At 53.2% G+C, this 25,723-nt stretch overlaps 11 protein-coding genes across 11 annotated transcripts; 5 read left to right on the top strand and 6 right to left on the bottom strand.

Moving 5' to 3' along the window:
* Positions 1 to 773: 773 nt before the first annotated feature.
* Positions 774 to 1,880, bottom strand: BROUX77_006312 (uncharacterized protein; the record flags this gene model as incomplete). The annotated part of the gene is made up of 1 exon (XM_073751283.1): positions 774 to 1,880. The coding sequence occupies one exon, from the start codon at positions 1,878 to 1,880 to the stop codon at positions 774 to 776; it is 1,107 nt and encodes a 368-aa protein (XP_073603381.1).
* Positions 1,881 to 3,547: 1,667 nt separating this feature from the next.
* Positions 3,548 to 4,415, bottom strand: BROUX77_006311 (uncharacterized protein; the record flags this gene model as incomplete). The annotated part of the gene is made up of 2 exons (XM_073751282.1): positions 3,548 to 4,248; positions 4,367 to 4,415. 2 exons carry the CDS (start codon positions 4,413 to 4,415, stop codon positions 3,548 to 3,550), a joined length of 750 nt encoding a protein of 249 aa, XP_073603380.1.
* A 258-nt stretch (positions 4,416 to 4,673) lies between these two features.
* On the top strand, positions 4,674 to 5,909 carry BROUX77_006310 (uncharacterized protein; the record flags this gene model as incomplete). The annotated part of the gene is made up of 1 exon (XM_073751281.1): positions 4,674 to 5,909. One exon carries the CDS (start codon positions 4,674 to 4,676, stop codon positions 5,907 to 5,909), a length of 1,236 nt encoding a protein of 411 aa, XP_073603379.1.
* Positions 5,910 to 6,023: 114 nt separating this feature from the next.
* BROUX77_006309 (uncharacterized protein) lies at positions 6,024 to 7,079 on the top strand (the record flags this gene model as incomplete). The annotated part of the gene is made up of 2 exons (XM_073751280.1): positions 6,024 to 6,050; positions 6,297 to 7,079. 2 exons carry the CDS (start codon positions 6,024 to 6,026, stop codon positions 7,077 to 7,079), a joined length of 810 nt encoding a protein of 269 aa, XP_073603378.1.
* A 721-nt stretch (positions 7,080 to 7,800) lies between these two features.
* On the top strand, positions 7,801 to 11,596 carry BROUX77_006308 (uncharacterized protein; the record flags this gene model as incomplete). The annotated part of the gene is made up of 3 exons (XM_073751279.1): positions 7,801 to 8,268; positions 8,562 to 11,301; positions 11,577 to 11,596. The coding sequence occupies 3 exons, from the start codon at positions 7,801 to 7,803 to the stop codon at positions 11,594 to 11,596; spliced, it is 3,228 nt and encodes a 1,075-aa protein (XP_073603377.1).
* A 29-nt stretch (positions 11,597 to 11,625) lies between these two features.
* On the bottom strand, positions 11,626 to 13,115 carry BROUX77_006307 (uncharacterized protein; the record flags this gene model as incomplete). Its single annotated transcript, XM_073751278.1, has 2 exons — positions 11,626 to 12,354; positions 12,648 to 13,115. 2 exons carry the CDS (start codon positions 13,113 to 13,115, stop codon positions 11,626 to 11,628), a joined length of 1,197 nt encoding a protein of 398 aa, XP_073603376.1.
* A 721-nt stretch (positions 13,116 to 13,836) lies between these two features.
* On the bottom strand, positions 13,837 to 14,532 carry BROUX77_006306 (uncharacterized protein; the record flags this gene model as incomplete). The annotated part of the gene is made up of 1 exon (XM_073751277.1): positions 13,837 to 14,532. The coding sequence occupies one exon, from the start codon at positions 14,530 to 14,532 to the stop codon at positions 13,837 to 13,839; it is 696 nt and encodes a 231-aa protein (XP_073603375.1).
* Positions 14,533 to 15,052: 520 nt separating this feature from the next.
* BROUX77_006305 (uncharacterized protein) lies at positions 15,053 to 15,337 on the bottom strand (the record flags this gene model as incomplete). Its single annotated transcript, XM_073751275.1, has 1 exon — positions 15,053 to 15,337. One exon carries the CDS (start codon positions 15,335 to 15,337, stop codon positions 15,053 to 15,055), a length of 285 nt encoding a protein of 94 aa, XP_073603374.1.
* Positions 15,338 to 15,987: 650 nt separating this feature from the next.
* Positions 15,988 to 17,688, top strand: BROUX77_006304 (uncharacterized protein; the record flags this gene model as incomplete). Its single annotated transcript, XM_073751274.1, has 1 exon — positions 15,988 to 17,688. The coding sequence occupies one exon, from the start codon at positions 15,988 to 15,990 to the stop codon at positions 17,686 to 17,688; it is 1,701 nt and encodes a 566-aa protein (XP_073603373.1).
* Positions 17,689 to 18,597: 909 nt separating this feature from the next.
* On the bottom strand, positions 18,598 to 23,445 carry BROUX77_006303 (uncharacterized protein; the record flags this gene model as incomplete). Its single annotated transcript, XM_073751273.1, has 1 exon — positions 18,598 to 23,445. The coding sequence occupies one exon, from the start codon at positions 23,443 to 23,445 to the stop codon at positions 18,598 to 18,600; it is 4,848 nt and encodes a 1,615-aa protein (XP_073603372.1).
* A 979-nt stretch (positions 23,446 to 24,424) lies between these two features.
* Positions 24,425 to 25,591, top strand: BROUX77_006302 (uncharacterized protein; the record flags this gene model as incomplete). The annotated part of the gene is made up of 1 exon (XM_073751272.1): positions 24,425 to 25,591. One exon carries the CDS (start codon positions 24,425 to 24,427, stop codon positions 25,589 to 25,591), a length of 1,167 nt encoding a protein of 388 aa, XP_073603371.1.
* Positions 25,592 to 25,723: the final 132 nt, after the last annotated feature.

Raw genomic sequence — 25,723 nt, 5'->3', positions numbered from 1 at the left:
AAGTGGAGGGAGAAGGGACAGTATATTACGGATAGGGCCCGAAGAAAGGATTAGGGTTCCGGGTACAGCCAACGACTCGGGACAATGATAGGTTCCTGAGGTGGACAGTCGGGCCTGTGGAGGAAGACGTCAGTTAGACAGAGTGCTAAGACGTATGGTCGGTTGAGATGAAGAGGCAACACACAACTTAGATGGCTATTCTGAGAATAGAGCGGCACAAAGAGGAAGGAGGAGGAACAATCACACACTTCAAAGAAGAAGAAAGGTTGAACTGCAAAGAAAGCAAGAACAGAATGGTATAAAGAAGAAGAAGAAGGTAAGCAAGTGCATGTGATTGTTAAGCTTGGAGAACAAGAGTAAACCTGATCAACTCAGGGCAGGAGACGACGATATTTATGTTGTCGGCGCTCCTGACAAAACTCTGTCTTCCCAAGCTAGAAACAATCAACATCTAACTATGAACAAAAGATAAGTCTCGTGTAAACAAGACGTAACAGGTTCGTAACAATCGAACCAGATAACAACCCCCACCTAAGCACGCAATGGCAATTGCAACAAGAAAACTCCGCAGCAGCAGAACAACGTCTATCAGAGCACCCGTGCTCAGCACATCCCACGACAACCTCATATCCGTTGATCAACTCACGATCTACACAGACCAACCTGTGCCATAAGCGCATCTTCATAGGTCGCCGACCTTCGGCGTTGTGGAAAAGAAGAGTGGGGTAGGTCTCATGCATAACCCTTAGCATGAGCAGTGTCAGGATGGCTATTCATGACACAGTAGCTGCGCGAAGAGCAAGGTTGTTTTTGGGGCAAGCCTTTAGCATGTGGTCCTTTGCGCCACACTTCCAACAAACACCCTTTGCCATTTTGCCGTCAGCAGTCTTACGGAAGGGTAGACCGTTGGCATCGGGACCTGCAGAGGTACCCTTAGCTGGCTTGGTGTTGGGGACAGCTTTTTGGGCGCCAGCATTTCTCGAACGAGAATCTTGCTGAAAGGGGACCACACCAGGAGGCGGTTGGATTTTCCCGTTGTTTCCCCGGGTTCGGTTGTTGATCGTATTGTCCAGCGTGTTGCAGAAATTAGCGAACTGATCAAGCGTTCCCTTAGGGGCAGGATAGGTGTTCCAAGCCAGAGCGTCCTGTATGTGGGGCTTGAGGCCTCGCTGAAATAGTGCAATGGTGAAATCAGCGTCGGCCCAACCGAGTTTCTTCAACAGCGTTGTAAAAGCAGAGTGATAGGCAGTACAAGTACCTGTCTGCTTTAAGTCGAAGATCTGCTGGGTCGCAGTCATGCGCCAGTCAGGGTCATCGAAAGCCTCAGCTAACGATTTCATAAAATCGTCGTACGTTTCAAAGTTCATGTGTCCAGTGGCCGGGTCCATCCGAGGCATGGCCCAATCCAGAGCGCCATCTCTAAGGTAGGAGAAGGCAGTCATCAGCTTGCGCTGCTCCGTGCGGTGGTGCTTGGGTGCAGCAGCAAATTTGACCGCAAGTTGCCTCTGGAACGCCTGGAAGCCTTGCTGATTGCCATCATAGGGCACGACATCAAGATGCTTGTCGGCCTCTTTCAACGGATCGGCATCCTCTTCCCGTTTGACTCGGGGAAGAGACTCAAGGGAGTTGAAGCGGGCTTCAGCGCCAGCCTGGAACGCAGCCCAGTAAACCTGAGCCGCATCAGGAACAGAGCCAACGGGGATGGGCGGGGCACCATCGTCGGTGCGCAGACCAGACATGTAAGCCGCCACAATAGCCATTTTGATCTCAGCACTGAACTCCCTAGGAAGGGCACCGAGATGCCAGTTCTCAGGAGTTCGGTCAGGAATCGACAGGAGGAACGTATTGAGATGCTCGATCATTTCGCGAGTGAGGGCCATTGCGAGTTGAAACGTAATAGAGAGGGAAAAATAAATGAGGAGAGAAAAAAGTGCCAAAGAGAGCCAAAGTTGTAATAGCGTCGGGTCTTCAAATGAAGCTTAACAAAATATTACGGATAGGGCCCGAAGAAAGGATTAGGGTTCCGGGTACAGCCAACGACTCGGGACAATGATAGGTTCCTGAGGTGGACAGTCGGGCCTGTGGAGGAAGACGTCAGTTAGACAGAGTGCTAAGACGTATGGTCGGTTGAGATGAAGAGGCAACACACAACTTAGATGGCTATTCTGAGAATAGAGCGGCACAAAGAGGAAGGAGGAGGAACAATCACACACTTCAAAGAAGAAGAAAGGTTGAACTGCAAAGAAAGCAAGAACAGAATGGTATAAAGAAGAAGAAGAAGGTAAGCAAGTGCATGTGATTGTTAAGCTTGGAGAACAAGAGTAAACCTGATCAACTCAGGGCAGGAGACGACGATATTTATGTTGTCGGCGCTCCTGACAAAACTCTGTCTTCCCAAGCTAGAAACAATCAACATCTAACTACGAACAAAAGATAAGTCTCGTGTAAACAAGACGTAACAGGTTCGTAACAATCGAACCAGATAACAACCCCCACCTAAGCACGCAATGGCAATTGCAACAAGAAAACTCCGCAGCAGCAGAACAACGTCTATCAGAGCACCCGTGCTCAGCACATCCCACGACAACCTCATATCCGTTGATCAACTCACGATCTACACAGACCAACCTGTGCCATAAGCGCATCTTCATAGGTCGCCGACCTTCGGCGTTGTGGAAAAGAAGAGTGGGGTAGGTCTCATGCATAACCCTTAGCATGAGCAGTGTCAGGATAGCTATTCATGACATTTTCTTTCTTTTCTTCCCTATGTTAAAGATAATAAACAGCATTGGACCTAACTATGAGTTTTCTCCGTACTTAGACAACCCGTCACATGGCCACTCAGGCTGCCCGCTTCGAGCTGGATCTCGGCGGCCTCCGGGAAGAAGTCCTTGCCCTTGTCGTACCCGACATTTATGATGACGAATGTTACGGGTCGTGGACCCGACGTTGGATCATCTTTGGGCTGATCCATGTTGACCCACTTTTTGTGTGATTTGAAGTTGGGTCCACTTTCGGGTTAGGGTTTGTGGACCCACTTTTAGTCGACCAGGGTGCGACCCACTTTTTGTGTCACAGGGGTCGGGACCCACTTTTATGTGCACGGGTGTTGCTCCACTTTTATTGTACAGGGGTCATAGGGCTGGTTGCCCTGGTGGGGCGCACACAACTGGATTGTCGAACGCCTATAAAGCAGAGCCAGTTCCCCCATCTTTAGTTTGGATTTTCTTCTTCCTTTTCTTTCTTTTCTTCCCTATGTTAAAGATAATAAACAGCATTGGACCTAACTATGAGTTTTCTCCGTACTTAGACAACCCGTCACAAGGTTTTAGGGAAAGGGAAGTTTGCAGCGCAGAACAAGGTAGTTTCAATCGTTTCACGAGGGCCTGGGATATGATCAAGGAGACTGTATTTCCGGTGTCGACTAAAGCTACTGAGTTGTGAGAGCCGTTGATTACAACGTCAACAGATAAGGAGCCTCTCACAAGCAAAGGGGACGTTCCCTTCTTGTTCTTACCCCTCCGGGGGCGACTGTCACCGGAGGGTCTCAGTTTTCCGACTGAGCAGTGGGCAACTGTACGACACCGAAATCGGCATCCAGGTCATCGTCTAGCTGCGGCGGCGTGGGCACGTGTACACCGCGGACACGGGCAGGAGGCGCGTTCCGGTTGGGAGGCACATCGTAGGGGCATTCCCGTACAAAGTGACCTGAGGCGCCACAGCGGATGCAGAGGCCAGCGCGACGACGTCTCTCTCGTTCCTCTTCACTCGCCCAGCGGGCAGTGCGGCGGGCAGCAGGCGCACGGGTAGGCTGGGGGGCAACGCGACGGGTTCGTTCCCAGTCCATGGCGTCGGGATGGCGGTGGGCAGCGGGGGCGGACGGGTAATAACCGGAGCGGCGGCCAGAAGTCGACTCGGCATCGAGCTTACGCTGCCGCAGTTCCTCGGCAGCTAACACGACCCGGTCTAAGTACTCTGAGAAGACCCGGGGAGGGAACGAGTTCGCCACGTATTCCCGAATGGGCGTGTCGAGGCTGTCCTTCAGCCACCTAATCTTCTGTGAGTCCGCCGCGTCCAGAGCTTTGGCGCGGGTCAGTAGGTCCTCAAACTCCTGCAGATGGACCTCGATCCTTCTGCCTCTCTGCTTTAACCGTGAGAGCTGGTCTTGTGCCTTATCTACGGCAACTTTGTCCTCAAACGCTCTCTGCAGCTCTTGAAGGAACTGGTCGCAGGAAACGGGGCCGTCGTCTGTTAGTCGGGTCTTGATTGACCGTGTAACGATCTATGGATCGAGGTAGGCTCAGGCTCCGCCCTCACCGCCGTTTACACCGCCGTCCACACCGCCTTGCACACCGCCGTTACTCACCGCCTGCCAAACCCGTGTGCACACCGTCGTTGTCAAGGGTACGCGTCATACCTCTACCGCGCGTATATAGATAGTGTTGTTTCCGCCCGTTTTCTTGTACATTAGTCTTTTCTCTTTATCTGTTTCTTAATTTATTTCTGCTGTTCTAAAAGCGTTCTCCTTTAGACCGTAAAGCCTTACAATAGAAACAGATCTACCCTTGTTTACACTGTCCTCGTTTCTTTTACCCTGTCTTCGTACCTTTTCCTCGTTACCACCCGCCACCTGTACATCGTTTCTCTCTGTTCCTCTTTTGTTCCACCGTCACATGCCCTACTGTGCACCTACCACCGACCCCGACTCTGACACCACTTCCAACAACACCGTCTTCTTCGACTCTGAGCCTCCTCCGACAGCCATGTCCGATCCTACTGTCCCTGTTCCAGCCCCGGCGGCCCCGTCGCTTCAAGATCTGCTGCAAGCCATCCAGCAGCTCAACGAGAAGCACGACCACGCGCAACAACAATTGCGCGACGAGTTCAACAGTGGCCAACAAAAACGAGATCAGGCCATCGCCGATCTCCAAGCTTTTGCCCGTGCTGCCACCGCTACTTCCGCTCCCGCCGTCGTCCCTGCGTCCCCTGTCCCCACTGCTGTCCCCGCTGCTCCCGTGCCCGTTGCAACTACGGAAAGAAACCTCGAACCGAGGAAGCGTGCCCTCCCGGATATCGCCTTGTTTTCCGGCCAACGCTCTGCCTACCGCGTCTGGGCCCTGAGTGCCCGCTCCAAGCTTGCACTGGACAGCGAGTCAATCGGTGACCACCGCAAGCAATACGCGTACCTTTTTGCGCGTATGACGGTAGAAGCCCAGAACCTCGTCGTGGCGTACTTCGAGCAGGGCTTGCTGAACGACACCGGGCCCCACCAGTTCCTGGAGTACTTGGACTCCATATTCATCGACCCCTTTGCTGCTGACCGTGCTCTCTTCCACCTGGACAACATGCGCCAGGGACCCTCTGAACCCTTCGCCTTGTTCCTGCCCCGCTTCGAAAAAGTCCTCCAGGACGCCAACATCATTGGCGACCGCAACCGCATTTCGAAGTTGCAAACCGCCATGGCGCCTGCCCTCCGACAAGCGATGGTCTATGTCAACGTCCCCGCGACGTACCCTGAATTTACCAACTGCATGCAAAACGTCGCTTCCAAGGCTGAGCAATTCCTACCTCGTCCCCGCCGCGGCCACTACTCCGCTTTCACTGATAACACGACCTACTCTCCGTACGCTGCCCACCCTGTTTCCCCTGCTCCTGCTGGCCCTTTTGTTTCCTCCGTTCCCCCGTCGGCTGCTGCTCGTCACCCCGATGCTATGGATTGGACTCCCACTGTCACTGCCACGGCCCTTCAGCCCCTGACCGACGAGGAGCGCGAGCGCCTCCGCCGCAACCGCGCCTGCTTCCGCTGCCGCCAGACTGGCCATCTGCGCCAGAACTGTCCACTGAACTTTGTCCCCACTGTTAGGGTCTGGGAGACCCGGGTCAAGGCTTTGCCTGATTGCCCGAGTTGAAGCCGATGTGGCTTGAGCAACGGTGGTTCGAGTGTCGGTGGTCCGAGTCCGCAAAGGCCCGACTACTGACGGTCCGAATACAAGTGGCCCAACCGGCCTTGATCCGAACGCCCGATGACTCACCACGTTTGGGTCAATCAGGTAGGCCTCAGTTGTTCTACCCAGGCAGTATAAAGAGCTGCTGCTCTCTCCTAGTTTTAGTTAGTTCTTTCTTCTTCTCTCCATCGCAATATATCTGTTTCTGCCCTTCTACGTCCTTTTACGACTTGGCCCCTTACATCATATTGCGATCTTCTTTTTCGCTACAGCCCTACAGTTCTACAGTTCTACAGTTCTTTACAGCCACAGGTACAGATACAGCTTTTACAGATTGCATTGCCCCTACAGTTCTCAACAGTCTTATCGTTTATTTTCCCCAAACCCGTTATCAATCTTCATCACACATTATTTTTTACTGTTACACAAACTCTCAACATGAGTGGCCGCACCACCGACGACATGCGGGCCGCTTACGCAAGCTCCCCTGTCCCCAGTGTCGACAGCACTGAGGACAAATATGCTCAACGGTTCGCCAAGCTGGAGAGCAAGTTTGCCAAGATGCTGGCTATGCTGGAGAACCAGAGCGAAGCCGCCCAGCAGGCAGCCGCCCAAACCCAAGCCTCCCAAGCAGCGCTTGCTACCGCCACCGCTGCTGCTGCCGCCGCCGCCTCAGCGGCTGGTAACGAGAATGGTCGCGCAAAACTGCGCTACAAGATTCCCTCGCTGAGTTCCACCGAGCCCGAGGAATTTGACGCCTGGTTCGACCAGGTCCTGGAAATATGGCACTGCGAGCGTGGCCATGTGGCCGACCGAGACTTCATCGTCTCGATCTATGCCCAGGCCGAGGGTTTGGCCCGCAGCCGCATGCGGTCAATCAAGACCCGACTAACAGACGACGGCCCCGTTTCCTGCGACCGGTTCCTTCAAGAGCTGCAGGGAGCGTTTGAGGACAAAGTTGCCGTAGATAAGGCACAAGACCAGCTCTCGCGGTTAAAGCAGAGAGGCAGAAGGATCGAGGTCCATCTGCAGGAGTTTGAGGACCTGCTGACCCGCGCCAAAGCTCTGGACGCGGCGGACTCACAGAAGATTAGGTGGCTGAATATTACGGATAGGGCCCGAAGAAAGGATTAGGGTTCCGGGTACAGCCAACGACTCGGGACAATGATAGGTTCCTGAGGTGGACAGTCGGGCCTGTGGAGGAAGACGTCAGTTAGACAGAGTGCTAAGACGTATGGTCGGTTGAGATGAAGAGGCAACACACAACTTAGATGGCTATTCTGAGAATAGAGCGGCACAAAGAGGAAGGAGGAGGAACAATCACACACTTCAAAGAAGAAGAAAGGTTGAACTGCAAAGAAAGCAAGAACAGAATGGTATAAAGAAGAAGAAGAAGGTAAGCAAGTGCATGTGATTGTTAAGCTTGGAGAACAAGAGTAAACCTGATCAACTCAGGGCAGGAGACGACGATATTTATGTTGTCGGCGCTCCTGACAAAACTCTGTCTTCCCAAGCTAGAAACAATCAACATCTAACTATGAACAAAAGATAAGTCTCGTGTAAACAAGACGTAACAGGTTCGTAACAATCGAACCAGATAACAACCCCCACCTAAGCACGCAATGGCAATTGCAACAAGAAAACTCCGCAGCAGCAGAACAACGTCTATCAGAGCACCCGTGCTCAGCACATCCCACGACAACCTCATATCCGTTGATCAACTCACGATCTACACAGACCAACCTGTGCCATAAGCGCATCTTCATAGGTCGCCGACCTTCGGCGTTGTGGAAAAGAAGAGTGGGGTAGGTCTCATGCATAACCCTTAGCATGAGCAGTGTCAGGATGGCTATTCATGACACTGAAGGACAGCCTCGACACGCCCATTCGGGAATACGTGGCGAACTCGTTCCCTCCCCGGGTCTTCTCAGAGTACTTAGACCGGGTCGTGTTAGCTGCCGAGGAACTGCGGCAGCGTAAGCTCGATGCCGAGTCGACTTCTGGCCGCCGCTCCGGTTATTACCCGTCCGCCCCCGCTGCCCACCGCCATCCCGACGCCATGGACTGGGAACGAACCCGTCGCGTTGCCCCCCAGCCTACTCGTGCGCCTGCTGCCCGCCGCACTGCCCGCTGGGCGAGTGAAGAGGAACGAGAGAGACGTCGTCGCGCTGGCCTCTGCATCCGCTGTGGCGCCTCAGGTCACTTTGTACGGGAATGCCCCTACGATGTGCCTCCCAACCGGAACGCGCCTCCTGCCCGTGTCCGCGGTGTACACGTGCCCACGCCGCCGCAGCTAGACGATGACCTGGATGCCGATTTCGGTGTCGTACAGTTGCCCACTGCTCAGTCGGAAAACTGAGACCCTCCGGTGACAGTCGCCCCCGGAGGGGTAAGAACAAGAAGGGAACGTCCCCTTTGCTTGTGAGAGGCTCCTTATCTGTTGACGTTGTAATCAACGGCTCTCACAACTCAGTAGCTTTAGTCGATACCGGAAATACAGTCTCCTTGATCATATCCCAGGCCCTCGTGAAACGATTGAAACTACCTTGTTCTGCGCTGCAAACTTCCCTTTCCCTAAAACCTTTTAATGACCAACCTTCTTCTGTGGCCACTCAGGCTGCCCGCTTCGAGCTGGATCTCGGCGGCCTCCGGGAAGAAGTCCTTGCCCTTGTCGTACCCGACATTTATGATGACGAACTTCTTATTGGATACCCGTGGCTGAGCCACCACAACGCCCTAATAGACTGCAACCGGCACCGTTTGGTGCTCCCCCACTTCTCCGTCCCTCGCTCTGTTTCGACCATTCGGAACTTGGACACCCCTACGGAATTGAAAGCTGCACGTGTCAGCAAGATCTTGCACCAGGACTTGAAGGTCTTTGCTGCGAGCATACAGGATATCAACAAAGCATTGGAAAAGTTGGCCCGAGAGAACGAGCCTGTTACAGATGACTGGAAGGAAAAGGTTCCCAGTTGGATAGACCCACAGAATGTTGTTGCTTTTGACCCAGAAGCACTCTACACGCGCCGCCTCCCGCCGCTGCGTCCCGGGATGAACCACGAGATTCATCTAACTGTCCCTGACTCGGAAGCTCCCTGGGGACCACTGTACAGCCTTTCCCACGATGAGTTGATAGTACTGCGCCAAACGTTACTGAACCTACTGAACAAGAAGTTCATTCGAATGAGTAGTTCCACTGCTGCTGCCCCCATCCTGTTCGTCAAGAAACCTGGCGGTGGACTTAGATTCTGCGTGGACTACCGTCTGTTGAACAAGCTGATGAAGAAGGATAGATACCCGTTACCCAACTTCAAGGAAACACTACGCCAAATCAGCCGTTCAAAGTGGTTCACTAAGCTTGACGTCGTTGCAGCGTTCCATAATATCCGTATCGAGCCAGGCCACGAATGGAAGACCGCTTTCCGTACGCGCCTGGGCTCCTTTGAATGGAACGTGATGCCGTTTGGTTTGTCCAATGCTCCTGCCCAATTCCAACGCTTCCTGAATTCCGTATTGCAAGAGTACCTCGACCTGTTTTGTTCTGCTTACGTTGATGACATCCTAGTGTACACCGATGGCTCCCTCGACGAGCACAAGGAACAAGTTAACCACGTCCTAGCCAAGCTCGTGAAGGCCGGACTGACGGTTGACATCGACAAGTGCGAGTTCGGTGTACAAGAAGTCAAGTACCTGGGCTACATCATCAAGCCTGGAAAAGCAACAATGGATCCTGCCAAGGTGCAAGCAGTGAAAGACTGGCCCGTACCCAGTTCCAAGAAAGAGCTCCGTGGCTTCCTAGGATTTGCCAATTTTTACCGCCCGTTCATCAAGAACTTTGCCGAAGTAGCCGTCCCTCTCACTTCACTGACTGGTCACCTAGTTCCCTTCGTCTGGTCTCCAGAATGCCAAGCTGCCTTCTCGTCACTCAAAGATCTCTTCTGTGCTTCGCCCGTCTTGCGCCTCTTCGACCACTCTCTGCCAACAACTGTCGAAGCTGACTCTTCAGGCTACAGCACTGGAGCTGTCCTATTGCAGCAGCATCCAGATGGCCTGTTTCCATGTGCCTACATCAGCCAGAAGCTGTCTCCTGCCGAGTCCAACTATGAGATCCATGACAAAGAAATGTTGGCAATTGTCCGAGCCCTGAAAGAGTGGAGAGGAGAGTTACGTGGCGCCCAGGGACCCATCCGAGTGTTAACAGACCACAAGAACTTGTTGCATTTTACCTCTGCGCAACAGTTAACAGAGAGGCAAGCTCGTTGGGCTAACCTGCTAAGCGAGTTTGACCTAACACTGGAACACCGTCCCGGGAAACTGTCCCCACTGCCCGATGCTCTCTCCCGTCTTCACATGCCTTCAGGTCCCGATGATCCCCGCCTACAAGCTCGCAACCAACAGCTCCTCCAGTGTTTGCCCGACGGTGCCCTGAAAGTCAGATCTGCTCGCGTTACACTGCCATCCCCGTTCCGTAAGGAAGCCCTCAGTACACTGTGGGAACAAGCATTGTCAGCCGACTCTGACTATGCGGCAGCATGCGCAGTGGTTGCCTCTCAGGCGCCCAAATGGCCAGACAGCTTGAAGACTAATTGGCGAGTGTCACTGTCCGAATGCTCATTGGACTCCGAAGGTCGACTGCGATACAGATCAAGATTGTGGGTACCCCAGTGGGAACCTCTGAGGACAGCCTTGCTACAAGAGATTCACGATTCCGTGACACTAGTCCACCCCGGCCAAAGAATCATGTGTCAGGAAGTTTCCAAGACTTACTTCTGGCCGCACTACACAGCGGATGTCAAACGGTTCTGCCGCAACTGCGAAATCTGCGGTAGCACGAACGTCATGCGCCAGCTCAAGCAAGGTCTCCTGAAGCCCCTTCCGGTACCTGACCGCATCTGGCGTGACATTGGCATAGATCTGATTGGCCCTCTCCCGCCGTGCAAGAAGGAAGGAAAAGTCTACAAGCACGTCATGACGGTGGTGGACCATCTGTCCAAGGGTGTCATCCTTATAGCCTGCCGCAGCCTGGATATCGAGTATCTTGCCAGCCGTTTCTTGGAAGTCTACTACCCTCGCCATGGTCTTCCTAACAGCATTGCTTCTGACCGCCAATTTGCCAACATGTTCTGGAAACGACTCTGTACCACCCTCAAGATCGATCGTCGTCTGTCCACCGCTTACCACCCACAGACCAACGGGGCCACTGAGAGGACAAATGCTGAGGTGAAGACAAAGATGGCCAAACTCCTACACGACCGCTCAGACTGGCTAGACTGCCTGCCAATTGTGGAGTTTGCCCTGAACGCAGCCCCAGCGGCTTCAACAGAGACGTCCCCGTTCACGTTGTCCCACGGCTATAGTCCTGACTTTTTTTTTTTTTTTTTTTTTATTCATTACTCGCATGGAACCTGACAGGGTTATGGCGAGGTGTATATTAATACTATACACGAATCAAGGTTTAACGGAATCTCAAACAAGCTAGCTACTACACATAATATACTCCAAACCCCTGGCAGGGAGGCAGTTACATCTAAGATCCCACAAATATAATCCCCAAGTTATGACAGAAAGGAAATACATGAATAGCTTTTGGTATGAATTTCCAACGAGCAGCACTAACCCCAAGTGCCCCAGTCAAGGTTGACTGCTCGTAGAAAATTGGCGTCACTGGTAGGAATCGAACCTACGACTTCTCGGTAGCTAACCGAAAAGCCTTGCCAGGTGCTATACCACTGCACCACAGCGACATCAGCTTGTTCAACAGACGGTAGTCCACGCAGAATCTAAGTCCATCGCCAGGTTTCTTGACGAACAGGATGGGGGCAGCAGCAGTGGAACTACTCATTCGAATGAACTTCTTGTTCAGTAGGTTCAGTAACGTTTGGCGCAGTACTATCAACTCATCGTGGGAAAGGCTGTACAGTGGTCCCCAGGGAGCTTCCGAGTCAGGGACAGTTAGATGAATCTCGTGGTTCATCCCGGGACGCAGCGGCGGGAGGCGGCGCGTGTAGAGTGCTTCTGGGTCAAAAGCAACAACATTCTGTGGGTCTATCCAACTGGGAACCTTTTCCTTCCAGTCATCTGTAACAGGCTCGTTCTCTCGGGCCAACTTTTCCAATGCTTTGTTGATATCCTGTATGCTCGCAGCAAAGACCTTCAAGTCCTGGTGCAAGATCTTGCTGACACGTGCAGCTTTCAATTCCGTAGGGGTGTCCAAGTTCCGAATGGTCGAAACAGAGCGAGGGACGGAGAAGTGGGGGAGCACCAAACGGTGCCGGTTGCAGTCTATTAGGGCGTTGTGGTGGCTCAGCCACGGGTATCCAATAAGAAGTTCGTCATCATAAATGTCGGGTACGACAAGGGCAAGGACTTCTTCCCGGAGGCCGCCGAGATCCAGCTCGAAGCGGGCAGCCTGAGTGGCCACAGAAGAAGGTTGGTCATTAAAAGGTTTTAGGGAAAGGGAAGTTTGCAGCGCAGAACAAGGTAGTTTCAATCGTTTCACGAGGGCCTGGGATATGATCAAGGAGACTGTATTTCCGGTATCGACTAAAGCTACTGAGTTGTGAGAGCCGTTGATTACAACGTCAACAGATAAGGAGCCTCTCACAAGCAAAGGGGACGTTCCCTTCTTGTTCTTACCCCTCCGGGGGCGACTGTCACCGGAGGGTCTCAGTTTTCCGACTGAGCAGTGGGCAACTGTACGACACCGAAATCGGCATCCAGGTCATCGTCTAGCTGCGGCGGCGTGGGCACGTGTACACCGCGGACACGGGCAGGAGGCGCGTTCCGGTTGGGAGGCACATCGTAGGGGCATTCCCGTACAAAGTGACCTGAGGCGCCACAGCGGATGCAGAGGCCAGCGCGACGACGTCTCTCTCGTTCCTCTTCACTCGCCCAGCGGGCAGTGCGGCGGGCAGCAGGCGCACGAGTAGGCTGGGGGGCAACGCGACGGGTTCGTTCCCAGTCCATGGCGTCGGGATGGCGGTGGGCAGCGGGGGCGGACGGGTAATAACCGGAGCGGCGGCCAGAAGTCGACTCGGCATCGAGCTTACGCTGCCGCAGTTCCTCGGCAGCTAACACGACCCGGTCTAAGTACTCTGAGAAGACCCGGGGAGGGAACGAGTTCGCCACGTATTCCCGAATGGGCGTGTCGAGGCTGTCCTTCAGTGTCATGAATAGCCATCCTGACACTGCTCATGCTAAGGGTTATGCATGAGACCTACCCCACTCTTCTTTTCCACAACGCCGAAGGTCGGCGACCTATGAAGATGCGCTTATGGCACAGGTTGGTCTGTGTAGATCGTGAGTTGATCAACGGATATGAGGTTGTCGTGGGATGTGCTGAGCACGGGTGCTCTGATAGACGTTGTTCTGCTGCTGCGGAGTTTTCTTGTTGCAATTGCCATTGCGTGCTTAGGTGGGGGTTGTTATCTGGTTCGATTGTTACGAACCTGTTACGTCTTGTTTACACGAGACTTATCTTTTGTTCATAGTTAGATGTTGATTGTTTCTAGCTTGGGAAGACAGAGTTTTGTCAGGAGCGCCGACAACATAAATATCGTCGTCTCCTGCCCTGAGTTGATCAGGTTTACTCTTGTTCTCCAAGCTTAACAATCACATGCACTTGCTTACCTTCTTCTTCTTCTTTATACCATTCTGTTCTTGCTTTCTTTGCAGTTCAACCTTTCTTCTTCTTTGAAGTGTGTGATTGTTCCTCCTCCTTCCTCTTTGTGCCGCTCTATTCTCAGAATAGCCATCTAAGTTGTGTGTTGCCTCTTCATCTCAACCGACCATACGTCTTAGCACTCTGTCTAACTGACGTCTTCCTCCACAGGCCCGACTGTCCACCTCAGGAACCTATCATTGTCCCGAGTCGTTGGCTGTACCCGGAACCCTAATCCTTTCTTCGGGCCCTATCCGTAATATTCAGCCACCTAATCTTCTGTGAGTCCGCCGCGTCCAGAGCTTTGGCGCGGGTCAGCAGGTCCTCAAACTCCTGCAGATGGACCTCGATCCTTCTGCCTCTCTGCTTTAACCGCGAGAGCTGGTCTTGTGCCTTATCTACGGCAACTTTGTCCTCAAACGCTCCCTGCAGCTCTTGAAGGAACCGGTCGCAGGAAACGGGGCCGTCGTCTGTTAGTCGGGTCTTGATTGACCGCATGCGGCTGCGGGCCAAACCCTCGGCCTGGGCATAGATCGAGACGATGAAGTCTCGGTCGGCCACATGGCCACGCTCGCAGTGCCATATTTCCAGGACCTGGTCGAACCAGGCGTCAAATTCCTCGGGCTCGGTGGAACTCAGCGAGGGAATCTTGTAGCGCAGTTTTGCGCGACCATTCTCGTTACCAGCCGCTGAGGCGGCGGCGGCAGCAGCAGCGGTGGCGGTAGCAAGCGCTGCTTGGGAGGCTTGGGTTTGGGCGGCTGCCTGCTGGGCGGCTTCGCTCTGGTTCTCCAGCATAGCCAGCATCTTGGCAAACTTGCTCTCCAGCTTGGCGAACCGTTGAGCATATTTGTCCTCAGTGCTGTCGACACTGGGGACAGGGGAGCTTGCGTAAGCGGCCCGCATGTCGTCGGTGGTGCGGCCACTCATGTTGAGAGTTTGTGTAACAGTAAAAAATAATGTGTGATGAAGATTGATAACGGGTTTGGGGAAAATAAACGATAAGACTGTTGAGAACTGTAGGGGCAATGCAATCTGTAAAAGCTGTATCTGTACCTGTGGCTGTAAAGAACTGTAGAACTGTAGAACTGTAGGGCTGTAGCGAAAAAGAAGATCGCAATATGATGTAAGGGGCCAAGTCGTAAAAGGACGTAGAAGGGCAGAAACAGATATATTGCGATGGAGAGAAGAAGAAAGAACTAACTAAAACTAGGAGAGAGCAGCAGCTCTTTATACTGCCTGGGTAGAACAACTGAGGCCTACCTGATTGACCCAAACGTGGTGAGTCATCGGGCGTTTGGATCAAGGCCGGTTGGGCCACTTGTATTCGGACCGTCAGTAGTCGGGCCTTTGCGGACTCGGACCACCGACACTCGAACCACCGTTGCTCAAGCCACACCGGCTTCGACTCGGACAATCAGGCAAAGCCTTGACCCGGGTCTCCCAGACCCTAACATAGCTTGAGCCACACTAGGTCGCCTACTTCGAAACGCTCTTGGCTGCTGCGTGACTTGTTGGCCTGATTCTCCATTTCTTGCTGTCGTGACGCCATGGCGGCTTGTGCCAACTCCCAGCCTTCACGGAATCTCTCAACGAATCTCTCGGCGTCTTGCTGTTCCAGTGTCTTCGGCGACTCTTCCGGTTGGACTTGCTCGATCGTGTCCACATGGTAGCCGTGGGTGAGGAAAAACGGGCTCACCCCCATGGACGTATTGCGGTTGTTGATGGCTAACATTGCGGCAGGCAACAGTTCCGGCCAGTCGTACTGGGAATAGGTAACGAACGCTCTCATGTACGCCAACACTTCCTGGTTCATCCGTTCCGTGGCTCCGTCTGTCTGGGGATGGAATCCCGTGGATAGTCTTCTCTCGATGCTGGTTAAACGACATAGGCTGCTCCAAAATTCGCTCGTCCAGTTGGTTCCTCTGTCTGACGTGAGGGCGTGTGGGAAGCCGTGATACTTCCAGTGACATTGCAAGAATCTCTCGGCGCAATGTGTCGCGGTCATTGTTGTCATCGCTTCAAGGGTCACAGCTCCTGTCAATCTGTCGACAATCACCATCAGGTATCTCGGGTCGCCGGGCTTCCGTGCCGGCAGTTCAGTCATGAAATCGATTCCCAGCTCTGAATGTGGTCTTTCCGGTATCGGCAGTGGTCGCAGTAGTCCTTTCTTCCGTTCTCGCCAAACTTTGGATCTTCCGCACACGTCGCAGTTCGCACAGAAGCGACGTACATCTCTCGAAATACCGGGCCAGAAGAAGTCGCGTGATAGAATGGCAAGCGTGCCGTCTCGTCCCGGGTGGCCAGTAACGTGTGAATCATGTGTACTCTGAATCAACGCTGTCCGTGGAATAATCAGCCTTTCCAAAAAAAACTTTTGCAAAAATGGCCAAATCGACAGAAAAACTCACCAAAACGACTCTGAGCAACAGCTCTATTGATTCCAAGACGAGTTCGAGCAGTGCATCGAACAAAATAGACAAGAAACCGACCGCGCGCGATGAAACGCGCCGCACGACGCGCCTGGGGCTGAGTTTTGCCCAGATGGCGAGCCAGGAACCGCGTTCCGACGACGACGAGCTGCTGCGTTCACCGTCGCAGCATGCGCCCGTCACCTCATCGATGAAAGTCGATGCAGGTGTTGAAGATGCGCCGGTGGTTGAGATTCCCTCGACACCCGACTCGCGCGACTCGGACGCGACAACGCCGACGCCTAATGCACTGGATGGGAACCTGTTCGTGTTCAGCCAGGCTCAGCGCGATGAGAACGACACCAACAACACCAACAACACCAACAACAACAACAACGACCAGACCATTCCGGCGAAGCGCGCCCGAGAGATTGCTCTCATGTTGGAGCGCAAGCGCCGGCGCGACGAGCAGAACGCCGCCATCATGAACGAGGTCTTCCTTGTTCTAGAACGACTCAAGGAGTCAGCCTCCGAGGCCCAGCTGATGCGCATCCTGCGCCAGTTTGGCAACGAGTGCGGGCTCGTCGTAATGTCGCGCCACGACCACAAAACGCTGGTTGAGATGGAAGTCTCAAAGGCTGCCCGCCCCAAGCCAGCACACGAGGCTGCAGCCGTGGCTGCGTACAGCGAGGCTGCGACACAGACACCTGAGGTGCCAGCCGCGCCTTCTGTCCTGGGCAGTGAGCCCTGTGCCAGCAAAAAAAACGCCACCCCTGCGCCTAAGGCCAATAAGCGCAGACGCCGCGGCAAAAAGGCCAAAAAAAATGCTGCGACCGCCGCAACCGCCACAACCGCCGCCACTGACCAGGCTGATGCTATGGTCATCGACACCGCTGGCGACCAGTCCAGCACACCCGACACCACTACCTCGACCACCACCTCGACCGCCACTACTACTACCGATGACGCCGTCTCGCCTCCCGCCCCGGACACGGCTATGGCTGATGCCGACGCGCCCACTGAGTCCCCCGACACGTGGACCGTAGTCGCCAAGCGCGCCCAGAAGAAGGCTGCCAACAAAACCACGACCCCCGCCCCCAACACGACCACCACCACGACCACCACGACTGCCCCTCGCGAGAAAACGGCCGTCGTTATTGTCACCACACCCGAGTCGAGAGCCAGCGCGCTGCCCCAGCGACGCGTGCGCGACGCGGTGAACCGCCTTCTTGGCAAGACTGCAGTGTCTGCGGTCCAGCGCACCAAGGCGGGCAACATCTTGCTGCACGCTGTGGACAGTGAGGCCGTCAAATTGATGACCTCCAATCTGCAGCGCGTGGTCAAGGAGCTGTCCTGCTTTGGCGCCTGCGAGTTCACGCGCGCCACATCTCCCGGCTCCAGAACACACAAGTCGTCAAAGCTCTGCTTTGTCATCCACGGTGTGCCGATTGAAGACGGTTTCGACAGTCTCAAGGAGCTGCCCAAGGACATGGCGGACTTCAACGGCGTCAAGATCTCCGACTCGCTGCGCTGGCTTGTGGTCCCTGCCAAGGGTAAGCAGGCTGGCTCGGTGGTCGTCGAGGCCCTGACCCAGGCTGACTACGACAAGTGTGTCGGCAAAAACGTCAACGTCGGCGGCGCTATTGTCCCAGCAGTGCCCTACTGTCATGAATAGCTATCCTGACACTGCTCATGCTAAGGGTTATGCATGAGACCTACCCCACTCTTCTTTTCCACAACGCCGAAGGTCGGCGACCTATGAAGATGCGCTTATGGCACAGGTTGGTCTGTGTAGATCGTGAGTTGATCAACGGATATGAGGTTGTCGTGGGATGTGCTGAGCACGGGTGCTCTGATAGACGTTGTTCTGCTGCTGCGGAGTTTTCTTGTTGCAATTGCCATTGCGTGCTTAGGTGGGGGTTGTTATCTGGTTCGATTGTTACGAACCTGTTACGTCTTGTTTACACGAGACTTATTTTTTGTTCGTAGTTAGATGTTGATTGTTTCTAGCTTGGGAAGACAGAGTTTTGTCAGGAGCGCCGACAACATAAATATCGTCGTCTCCTGCCCTGAGTTGATCAGGTTTACTCTTGTTCTCCAAGCTTAACAATCACATGCACTTGCTTACCTTCTTCTTCTTCTTTATACCATTCTGTTCTTGCTTTCTTTGCAGTTCAACCTTTCTTGTGACGGGTTTCACTAAGTATGAGAGAATCTCATAGTTATGACCAAATGCTGTTTATTATCTTTAACATAGGGAAGAAAAGAAAGAAAAGGAAGAAGAAAATCTAAACTAAAGATGGGGGAACTGGCTCTGCTTTATAGGCGTTCGACAATCCAGTTGTGTGCGCCCCACCAGGGCAACCAGCCCTATGACCCCTGTACAATAAAAGTGGAGCAACATCCGTGCACATAAAAGTGGGTCCCGACCCTTGTGACACAAAAAGTGGGTCGCACCCTGGTCGACTAAAAGTGGGTCCACAAACCCTAACCCGAAAGTGGACCCAACTTCAAATCACACAAAAAGTGGGTCAACATGGATCAGCCCAAAGATGATCCAACATCGGGTCCACGACCCGTAACATTACCCCCCTCCTCTCGTCCGTGTGCGGGGGCCTGTCCGGGCGTCAGCTTCTGGTACGCCCACATCGTCTTCTGTTCCAAACTCGGCTTCAAACATCTCAAGCGCTTCGGTGTCCTCGAAATCAACGCGCGGTCTCCAATCTGGCTCTGCGTATCCGGCCCATTTGACAAGAACTTCTCTGCGGTAGCCTCTTCCAACGCGTCTCTGGCGGCTTCTCAGGATTCGTTCAACAAGGTACTCGGGTTCGCCGTATTCGTTTTCTTCAATTGGCGGCGGTTGCGTGTCGTCCGTTTCTTGCGACGGGAACGGGTTCTGGCTGGCGGGCTTGAGCAAATCGACGTGGAATCTCGGGTGAACATTTGTCGGCACGTCCAACTCAACAACGTGGGGAGAGACAATCTTCCTGACTTTGTACATCGCGTTCGTCCAGGAAAGCTTCTTTGATAGCTGCGGCGTCGAAATATTCTTGAGCTTTAGCCACACGGTGTCTCCGACTTCGAACCGAACCTGGGGGCCTCTCGATCGGTTGGCCTGATCTTCCATGTCCTGTTGTCGCGCTGCCATGGCTGCCTGTGCTAGCTCCCAGCCTTCGTGGAGTCTCTGAATGAACTTCTCGGCGTCTCGGTGTTCTAGCCTTCGCGGAACGGACTCTTCTGCTGTAACTTGCTCGATTGGGCTGACGTGATAACCGTGCGTCAGGAAAAACGGACTCATTCCCATCGAGGTATTCCGGTTGTTGATCGCCAACATGGCCGAGGGGAGCAAGTCTGGCCAATCATACTGCGAATAGGTGATGAACGATCGCAAGTATGTCAAAACTTCTTGATTCATCCGTTCCGTTGCGCCGTCAGTCTGTGGGTGGAAACCTGTCGACAACCGTTGTTCGATACCAGTAAGCTTGCAAAGATGAGTCCAAAACTCGCTCGTCCAGTTAGTGCCTCGATCAGAGACCAGCGCGCGCGGGAAACCATGGTGCTTCCAGTAACACTGCAGAAAACTCTCTGCACATTGTTCGGCCTTCATCGTGTTCATGGCTTCCAAGGCAACACCTCCCGTTAGACGGTCAACAATCACCATCAGGTAGCGGGGATCTCCCGATTTCTTCGCGGGGAGCTCAGTCATGAAGTCTATACCCAGCTCCGAGTGGGGTCGCTGCGGGATCGGAAGCGGCAACAGTAATCCCTTCTTACGCTCGCGCCACACTTTCGACCGCCCACAAACATTGCAGTTCGCACAAAAACGTCTCACATCTCGCGATATACCTGGCCAGAAAAACTCGCGGGACAGAATGGCAAGCGTGCCGTCGCGTCCGGGGTGGCCTGTGATGTGTGAGTCGTGCGTCTTCTGAATCAGTGCCGTCCGTAGGGGTTCCCATTCTGGAACAAACAACTTGTGGCGATATAACAGTGCTCCACGTTGGTCGAATTCGCACTCGGCTATGGATATCGTTATCTTCTTGGTCAGCGACGGGGGAAAACTTCGTTCGCCTGCTGCCAAAGCTTGGTACATTTCCTGCATATCCGAGTCGTGGTCCTTCGCTTGGTCCCAAAGCTCTTGGAGGTGCGGTTGCACAAACAGTCGTGATCCGTCCGGGACATTGTCGGGGCTTTCTGCGATGTCACCAGCTGCCACAGGCACCGTTGCTGTGTGGGGAATCCATTGGTCCTTGATGAGCTTCATGATCCGAGACTTCAGGCGGTCGTCATCTTCGCCTTGCGGAACATCTTGCTGTCGTCGACTGAGGGCGTCGGGCTTTCCACTCTTGCTGCCTGACCGAAACTCCAGCTTAAAATCGAACTCCGAAAGCATCTGCGACCACCGAACCTGGCGCTCCGAAAGTTTGCGAGTCGTCATGAAATACTGTAGGTTCTTGTGGTCGGACAAAATCTTGAAAGGCGCTCCCAAACTCTTAAGTTCGCCTCGCCATTCCTCAAGGCACTTAACCACTGCCAAAAGCTCCTTGTCATGAATCTCGTAGTTAACTTCGGCAGGACTCAACTTCTTGGAGAAAAACGCAACCGGACGCAACTTGCCGTCATCATCAACCTGGGATAGAGTGCCTCCAAGTGCCCAACCAGAGCAGTCGCACTCCACCACCGTCGTTCGGTCTTCGTCCCACATTGCTAAAACTGGTGCCGTGATGAACAAATTCTTGAGCGTCTCGAACGCGCTCTCTTCGGCTTGGCCCCATTTCCACGGGACACCCTTCTTCGTTAAACTGACCAAAGGGGCCGCCACTTCGCTAAACGAGTCGATGAACTGACGATAAAAATTGGCGAATCCGATAAAACTGCGGACCCCTTTGACGTTGGTCGGCGGAACCCATTCTCGTATAGCGGCAACCTTCGCTGGGTCAACCTTGACTCCTTGGCCGGCCTGAATGATGAAACCCAAATACTTCGTTTCCGTAACTGCGAACTCGCACTTGTTAAGGTCCAAACACAGACCCGCATCTCCCAACTTCTTCAGCACGAGCTCGACCTTTTCCATGTGCTCCTTGCGACTACCATCGGTATAAATCAACACATCGTCGAGGTAGGCGGAACAGAAATCGTCCAAATGTTCACGCAGAGTGCTGTTGATGTATCTTTGGAAGGTCGCTGGTGCTCCAGTAAGTCCAAAAGGCGTAACAAGCCACTCGTATAGTCCAAATCTTGTCCGGAAAGCCGTCTTCCATTCATCGCCCTCTTTGACACGAATCTTGTGAAACGCAGCGCGGACGTCAACCTTGGTGAAGTAACGGGCCTTGGCTAACGAACGCAGCGTCTCGCTAATGAGGGGCAGGGGGTAGCGGTCTTTCTCCGTGATGGCGTTGATACCACGGTAGTCGACACAGAATCGTAGGCCACCCCCGGGCTTTCGTACAAACAGGACTGGCGCACCACCGGGCGAACTGCTGGCTCGGATCCAATTCTTGTCCAAGTGATCCGAAAGTGTTTTACGCAGGACCAAGAGTTCATCTCGAGACATACCGTACAGCGGGCCCCACGGGACTTCTTTCTCTTTGCCGTTGTTGTCCTTGGTTAACTTGATAGCGTGGTCGATACCGGGGCGGTTGGGCGGCAAATCTCGTTTCTCATCGTCTAAAAACACGTGGCCGAGGTGCTTCAGTTCTTCGGGAAGCTGCTCGGTAATCTCTCCTAGGGTCATGCGACGCTTAACTTCAAGAGCCTTGTTGATGTCGTGGATCGTGGCGGCGAAAACCTGGATCTCTTCCTTCTTTTTCTTGCTATGGCGAATCTCAGCGGCGAAAACAGAGGCCATAACCATGTTTGCCTTTGCGCCTGGAACATGCGCGTCGAGCCAACCTTTCTCTCGAACCATAAGGGCGTCAGCTCCGGAACCTAGACGAATAACTCGTTCCTTGGCCAAATAAACGACATCGTTGCGCTCCATCCATGGCTTTCCCAAAATCATGTCGTAAGCTAGATTGGGGATAACGTAACCATAGACTGTTTCTTTGCGTCCGTCGATGTCGAGCTCACAAAAGGCAATTTCCGAAATCCATCTCTTCTTTTCGTCATTCTCGGCTAACCGTAGCTCACGCTTCGTTATCGGCATCCGTTGCAAGCCTTTCTTTTTCACCAACGATTCGTTGAAGGCTGACGTTACTAGGCATCCGCTATCGAACAAGGCGTCACAGTAGAAGGAGTTGTCGATAAAAGCTTCGATCAGGAACGGGGACGAATGCATCTGGGAAATCGCTTGTTTGGGGGCATCCGTAATCTTTGTCTTTCGTGGCGAAATAGGTTCATGCCGGTCCTTCGTGGGGGATTCTCTCCTGGTAACCTTCTTGTCGATACTGTGGTTCTCCGGGGTTGTCGTTGCATGTACTTCTGCGGGCGATTCTGCTGGGCGAAACTTCGGGCACCTAAACGAACGATGGCCCTGCTCTAAACAACGGAAACAGGCTTGTCGTAGTCGTGCCTTTTCGATATCAGATTGCGCTCTCCATGGCGCTCGTGGCTTCGGGGGTTCAGCAAACTTCTGCTGGCTCTTCTTTTCTATAATCTTGGCAGCGGTCTCCAACTGGGAGATCAACGCTGCTACTTCTGACTTCTGCTGAAACTGTACTTTCCGGACCTGTACTTCGGGTCCGTCTTCGGTGTCTTCTTCGTCTGTCGATTCTTCCGCGGCTTCAGGGATCGGGAACTCCTCTTGGTCGACTGGCTGTTGCACATACCACGTGCTGCTAGATCCTTCTCTATATCTTGCTTCGTATTGCGGCAAGCACTCAACTCTTCCAGCTATAGTCCGTACTTTCGTCACCCACTTGTTGTAATCGTCGTCGGGTAACTTCTTCGGAGTGAGGTGGTACTGTAATGTGTCGTTGAGGGCCGCATCTATGAATAGGATCTTGCATCTGTCGGGCCAATGCCAACCTCCACAGGCGCTCAGCGAATATTCGTAGTCTTGCAGAAACGCGTTGAAAGTCTGCGCTTCTCCCATTCTCATGGTCATCAACTTCTGACCTGCCTTCATCACAGCTTGCTTGTCGGTGAACTGGTCGTTGATGTGTTCTAAAAGCTTCTCCCAGTCCCAGTCGTGAGCTTCCCCTTGATCGAGCCAAAGATCCAAACGTGGCTGCTGGCTTTGGGGAATACTCATAAAGATTTCGAAACATATTTCGCTGGGAGTGAGGCGGTGGCGATGGCTGATCCGGGCTCTAAGCTTCAGTTGATTGAAGAAACGCTTGAACGAAGAGGGCTGACCATCCCACTGGGGCCATGAGATATTGTGTGTGGGAGAGGGGGAACATTGTTGGCTCGATAACAGCTGATGCACTGACTGTAACAACTGGAACGTGGTAACATCAGGCTGCGGGTTGACTTCGGTCTGCTGGGGCATGGTGGCGACCTGGGGTGGCAACGTGGCGGGGAGGAAAGGCGGAAAACTGGGGGTCCTAGGGCTCAACATGGCATAAGATTGCACTTGCCCAAATAGGATAAAAACAAACAGGTAGAACAGGGATAGGAACATATCCAAATAGAGGGATGAAAACTGTATATAAAACTTCTTGAACGGATCCCGTAACTCCAGGGGATCGTGAGAAAACTCAAGAAGATGTTAAAGATAATATGTGACGGGTTTCACTAAGTATGAGAGAATCTCATAGTTATGACCAAATGCTGTTTATTATCTTTAACATAGGGAAGAAAAGAAAGAAAAGGAAGAAGAAAATCTAAACTAAAGATGGGGGAACTGGCTCTGCTTTATAGGCGTTCGACAATCCAGTTGTGTGCGCCCCACCAGGGCAACCAGCCCTATGACCCCTGTACAATAAAAGTGGAGCAACATCCGTGCACATAAAAGTGGGTCCCGACCCTTGTGACACAAAAAGTGGGTCGCACCCTGGTCGACTAAAAGTGGGTCCACAAACCCTAACCCGAAAGTGGACCCAACTTCAAATCACACAAAAAGTGGGTCAACATGGATCAGCCCAAAGATGATCCAACATCGGGTCCACGACCCGTAACATTTCTTCTTCTTTGAAGTGTGTGATTGTTCCTCCTCCTTCCTCTTTGTGCCGCTCTATTCTCAGAATAGCCATCTAAGTTGTGTGTTGCCTCTTCATCTCAACCGACCATACGTCTTAGCACTCTGTCTAACTGACGTCTTCCTCCACAGGCCCGACTGTCCACCTCAGGAACCTATCATTGTCCCGAGTCGTTGGCTGTACCCGGAACCCTAATCCTTTCTTCGGGCCCTATCCGTAATATTTTGTTAAGCTTCATTTGAAGACCCGACGCTATTACAACTTTGGCTCTCTTTGGCACTTTTTTCTCTCCTCATTTATTTTTCCCTCTCTATTACGTTTCAACTCGCAATGGCCCTCACTCGCGAAATGATCGAGCATCTCAATACGTTCCTCCTGTCGATTCCTGACCGAACTCCTGAGAACTGGCATCTCGGTGCCCTTCCTAGGGAGTTCAGTGCTGAGATCAAAATGGCTATTGTGGCGGCTTACATGTCTGGTCTGCGCACCGACGATGGTGCCCCGCCCATCCCCGTTGGCTCTGTTCCTGATGCGGCTCAGGTTTACTGGGCTGCGTTCCAGGCTGGCGCTGAAGCCCGCTTCAACTCCCTTGAGTCTCTTCCCCGAGTCAAACGGGAAGAGGATGCCGATCCGTTGAAAGAGGCCGACAAGCATCTTGATGTCGTGCCCTATGATGGCAATCAGCAAGGCTTCCAGGCGTTCCAGAGGCAACTTGCGGTCAAATTTGCTGCTGCACCCAAGCACCACCGCACGGAGCAGCGCAAGCTGATGACTGCCTTCTCCTACCTTAGAGATGGCGCTCTGGATTGGGCCATGCCTCGGATGGACCCGGCCACTGGACACATGAACTTTGAAACGTACGACGATTTTATGAAATCGTTAGCTGAGGCTTTCGATGACCCTGACTGGCGCATGACTGCGACCCAGCAGATCTTCGACTTAAAGCAGACAGGTACTTGTACTGCCTATCACTCTGCTTTTACAACGCTGTTGAAGAAACTCGGTTGGGCCGACGCTGATTTCACCATTGCACTATTTCAGCGAGGCCTCAAGCCCCACATACAGGACGCTCTGGCTTGGAACACCTATCCTGCCCCTAAGGGAACGCTTGATCAGTTCGCTAATTTCTGCAACACGCTGGACAATACGATCAACAACCGAACCCGGGGAAACAACGGGAAAATCCAACCGCCTCCTGGTGTGGTCCCCTTTCAGCAAGATTCTCGTTCGAGAAATGCTGGCGCCCAAAAAGCTGTCCCCAACACCAAGCCAGCTAAGGGTACCTCTGCAGGTCCCGATGCCAACGGTCTACCCTTCCGTAAGACTGCTGACGGCAAAATGGCAAAGGGTGTTTGTTGGAAGTGTGGCGCAAAGGACCACATGCTAAAGGCTTGCCCCAAAAACAACCTTGCTCTTCGCGCAGCTACTGTCCCTTCTCCCTCCACTTCTACCCGGGCTCCCTCGACGGCCCCTGCGCCTGATGCGTCAAAAAACTAGAAGGGCTACCGACCCATTCCCCTCTGGTCCTGGCTAGCCCTGACGCTGCTGATGAGGGTCTCTTGAGAATCAGCACTTGTTCTCTTGATAATGCTATCGATTATGGTAACTCTCCCCCTCTGGTTATTCCTG

This window comes from Berkeleyomyces rouxiae (assembly GCF_048999995.1).
Source record: "Berkeleyomyces rouxiae strain 22BRR77 chromosome Unknown BrBRR77_ptg000008l, whole genome shotgun sequence".
Classification (NCBI taxonomy): Eukaryota; Fungi; Ascomycota; class Sordariomycetes; order Microascales; family Ceratocystidaceae; genus Berkeleyomyces; species Berkeleyomyces rouxiae.
Note: the sequence above shows the minus strand (reverse complement) of the source record. Positions and strands in the feature narration are given on the sequence as shown.